Raw genomic sequence first — 3,357 nt, 5'->3', positions numbered from 1 at the left:
TGCCGGTCTACCCACCTTGGGACCCCACCCCACAGAGCGGAGCAGGCAACGAAACTTAAAATAAGAAGCAGCATTTTACGGCGCGCTATGCATGGGGCCGCCTTGAGGGGGTTTCCCGACATGTCGTTTCAGTAAATTAAAGGGTGTTTCATGTTGTCGTTGCTGTGGGACTTCTTAATACCTTGCAAAATGCCGTTTAATACTTTTTAATAGCTTTAATTTTCGCTAAATTGATTTATCAACTTTTAATACTTTTTAAGACCCCGCGGACACCCTGCCATTATAATGCACGGTGAAAAGTCTTTATGTGCTCTTATGATGATTTGGCTCGGCTCTCTTAAAGCGCCGGCTGTTTCGGCTCCCAAACGACTCTTCATGTTACCACAGTTTACCACGGAGCCTCAGTTTTGCCGCTGCGAGGGTCTGGTGCTCGCAGCTCACGCGCGTGCTCCACTAGCACCGCTCATCGCGTCCAAATCGCGCACGTTCCGCCAATGTCGGGGAAACGATCTTCAATACTCCGAAAATAATCCCACCAGACCCCTTTGCCCCTCCAACAGATGAATGTCCTTGTCCTTTTTCCTTTTCGTCATTTCAAGCGATAAAAACTCTCGATCTTCTCTCAAATTATTAATATTTTTGGACGTCCTCGGCTCGAGTTCAGGAAGTCCAGAGCTGAATAAGGGCGTCAAATGACGGCAAGACGCCCCCCTGGCGGAAACGCTGACTGACATGCTTATGTTGTAGGACAAAATGTGTTCTCTCCAGCTTGATTCAACCACAGGTCTTATTTCCATACTATTATTTAATTCCCTTCAGTGGTGAAATGCTGACTCATTTCCAGGATTTAAGGACTAATCCCTGCACCACTCATTAGTTCAGTTTATAAAATGTCCACAAAGCAGTACACCATATAGGTAACAGAGTGCCTGATTACCTTTTGGAGAAGGGAACCTCAGAGGAGACTGTGATCTTGCTCTTGTTCCTCTCGATGGAGACCACACCGTTACCCAGATTACCGGCTTTCCCATTCACTTTGATACGCTCCTGAAGAAACTGCTCCTGTGAACAACACGTTAGAGAAAACCTCACATCACTGAGCGGCTGTACACTATTCTGAGATTTCAATGCTTCATCAGCAATGTTTTGGCAAATATCACATGTTCACGGGGGCGATTAATAATCACATTTTAAGACTTTCATATTGAAGTTTAATTTCTTCCTGTCTGGGGCGAGTCAGCAGACATCTTATTAGTGGTATAAAGACTGCTACACATCACAGCTGCACATTGAGAACATCTAAAGAGGGTGTCTTACAAAGTTGGCTGCGTCCATGATACCATCTTCCACAGGGTGGGTGCAGTCCAGGGTGAACTTCAGGACCTGCTTTTTCTTCTTACCACCTTTGCCGGTGATCTGCTTTTTCTGCTTAATAAAACACAAAACACTCAACTTGACATGGCAGAATGTTTAGTCTAAATAACACAACTAAACTTTTCACAATGTATTTTTCTCTTCCTCATCACACAACCCTACTTATGTTTGGTTAGAGAACCCTACACAAGGGCACACATTCAAGTAAAACAAGTAGTTTGACGTTTCAAGGTATGGTGCATATCATATGATGCATGACTAGAGATCGTATGTTACCAACCATTCAAGCCCTTCATTTAAAAAGACTTTTAAAAACATAGAAAACACCACACAAGTGTTTTAATATGTTCAGCACCCGTAGGCACCCTGCAAATAAAGATGATGTTTATGACTTCTATTGCTGTGCCATGTAGGCCTGCTGTTGACTTCAACATATTTTTTAACATAATTACTTCTGATTATTACATTTCAAGACTTCCGCATGGCCACAACACCAGCTTTAGCGTTCAGGTGACCAAGCAACAACACAACTATTAACTCGCTAGCGGGAAATACAAGTCTCTTCTACAACTACACCATTTGTTCAAGTTGTTAAACTAAATATGTGTCACAGTGCTCCGGACGGCCACACTGACACAACAACGTGGTGAGCTAGTCCTTCCGAAGCTATGAAGCTAACGTTAGCTAACCCGCATATATAGGCCACCTATGTGCTAATAAAACACTTTAGAGCAACGCACAAAGCCTTTCTTCGGACCATGGGTGTTATACAAAAACTCCCATCTCGTCCCGACTGTTTAATCTGGCTTTCACAACCGAAATTACACAATTTGGGTGGATTAATTAACACGCGACTTTACTTACAATAGGCGCCATGGCGGAGAAGCTAGCAGAAAGGAAGGGCAGGTTGTGCGCATGCGTTAACTCTAGAAATCGAACGCCAAACTATCGATTGATCCGTGACTCTGCAATAAATATTATGACAGTCATCCATCAATGAACCTGGGAACCAAACTGTTAAATGTGTATCACAGACATTCCCCCTACTTACATGAGACTACGATGCTTTAATGTTTTTGCAAATCAATCAATACCTTATGTCAAACAAGCCTGTCCCACTGAAGAAAAAGGAGAAGCAGAAAAATAGTTTTTTGACTTTGCTAAAAACACTTTATTTACACATTCAACAATTGTACATATACTTCAAATAAAGTGCTTAATTGTGCAAATAATCGATTTTACTTAAAATAATTAATAAAAAATGATCTAATTAAAACTTGTGCAAAGTGCCGTTCATCATTTAAAACAGAACATAAGTATTTGAAGCACCAACGCTGTTTAAAAGGGTCTAAATCCCCAATGTGTTTCTAAAACCTCTGCTCCTGGCTCTGATGTTACACAGCCAGAGTCTGGCTCTGATGTTACACAGCCAGATCGCTTTTGCCTCTTGCCCTTCTCTTCTTTCCACTCAGGTTAAACTCAGTTTTTTCTGCCTAAATAAATTGCCCTTTTTGCTTCACCTGAGAGGAAGTTTAGGAGCTGCCACTTTTCCAATGATAAAAACGCTCTAGGTAAAAACTACACTACAAGACTAAAAAACAATGTTAAAAGAAAGAAAAACCCGTGAGTCTCTTGCACTCTGTAAAAACATGAAAAACAGTCTCTCTGAAATCACAAAATGGATATTTGTTGAGAACAGCAGGATTAATAACAGAAATAAAAGAATTGGAGGCTATCGCACCGTGTCAAATTCTCCACTGGAGGCTGGCAGTCAATTTTTTGAGGGGAGGTTTAATATAGAATCCTCCACTGGGCCTGGTCTGTTTCCTGCATCCAGTCTGGTGCTCCACACAGTGGAGGCCCTGTCCTTCAGTCCATTTTTATTTATGCTTTTCACAATGTTCATGTTAAGTATTTTTTTGTCAGCTCTGTGTATTGTCATTTGAACGAGGTTTGTGACCTTGAGCAGGGGGCCGGTCAGCT

General features: G+C 41.9%; 1 protein-coding gene across 2 annotated transcripts; it reads right to left on the bottom strand.

Moving 5' to 3' along the window:
* Positions 1–911: 911 nt before the first annotated feature.
* On the bottom strand, positions 912–2,305 carry LOC104955301 (60S ribosomal protein L22). Of its 2 annotated transcripts, none has more exons than XM_010782588.1 (3): positions 2,239–2,305; positions 1,318–1,425; positions 912–1,062 (listed from the first exon to the last, which is right to left on the bottom strand). In XM_010782588.1, the coding sequence occupies exons 1-3, from the start codon at positions 2,248–2,250 to the stop codon at positions 934–936; spliced, it is 249 nt and encodes an 82-aa protein (XP_010780890.1). In that variant the 5' UTR covers positions 2,251–2,305; the 3' UTR covers positions 912–933. The 2 variants fall into 2 exon arrangements, with proteins under 2 accessions (XP_010780890.1, XP_010780888.1); XM_010782586.1 differs by having other exon boundaries at positions 1,318–1,428; positions 2,239–2,297.
* Positions 2,306–3,357: the final 1,052 nt, after the last annotated feature.

The sequence above is a fragment of the Notothenia coriiceps genome, unplaced genomic scaffold (genome assembly GCF_000735185.1).
Source record: "Notothenia coriiceps isolate Sejong01 unplaced genomic scaffold, NC01 NC01_scaffold00024667, whole genome shotgun sequence".
Classification (NCBI taxonomy): Eukaryota; Metazoa; Chordata; class Actinopteri; order Perciformes; family Nototheniidae; genus Notothenia; species Notothenia coriiceps.
This window is presented reverse-complemented; position numbering and strand designations above follow the sequence as displayed.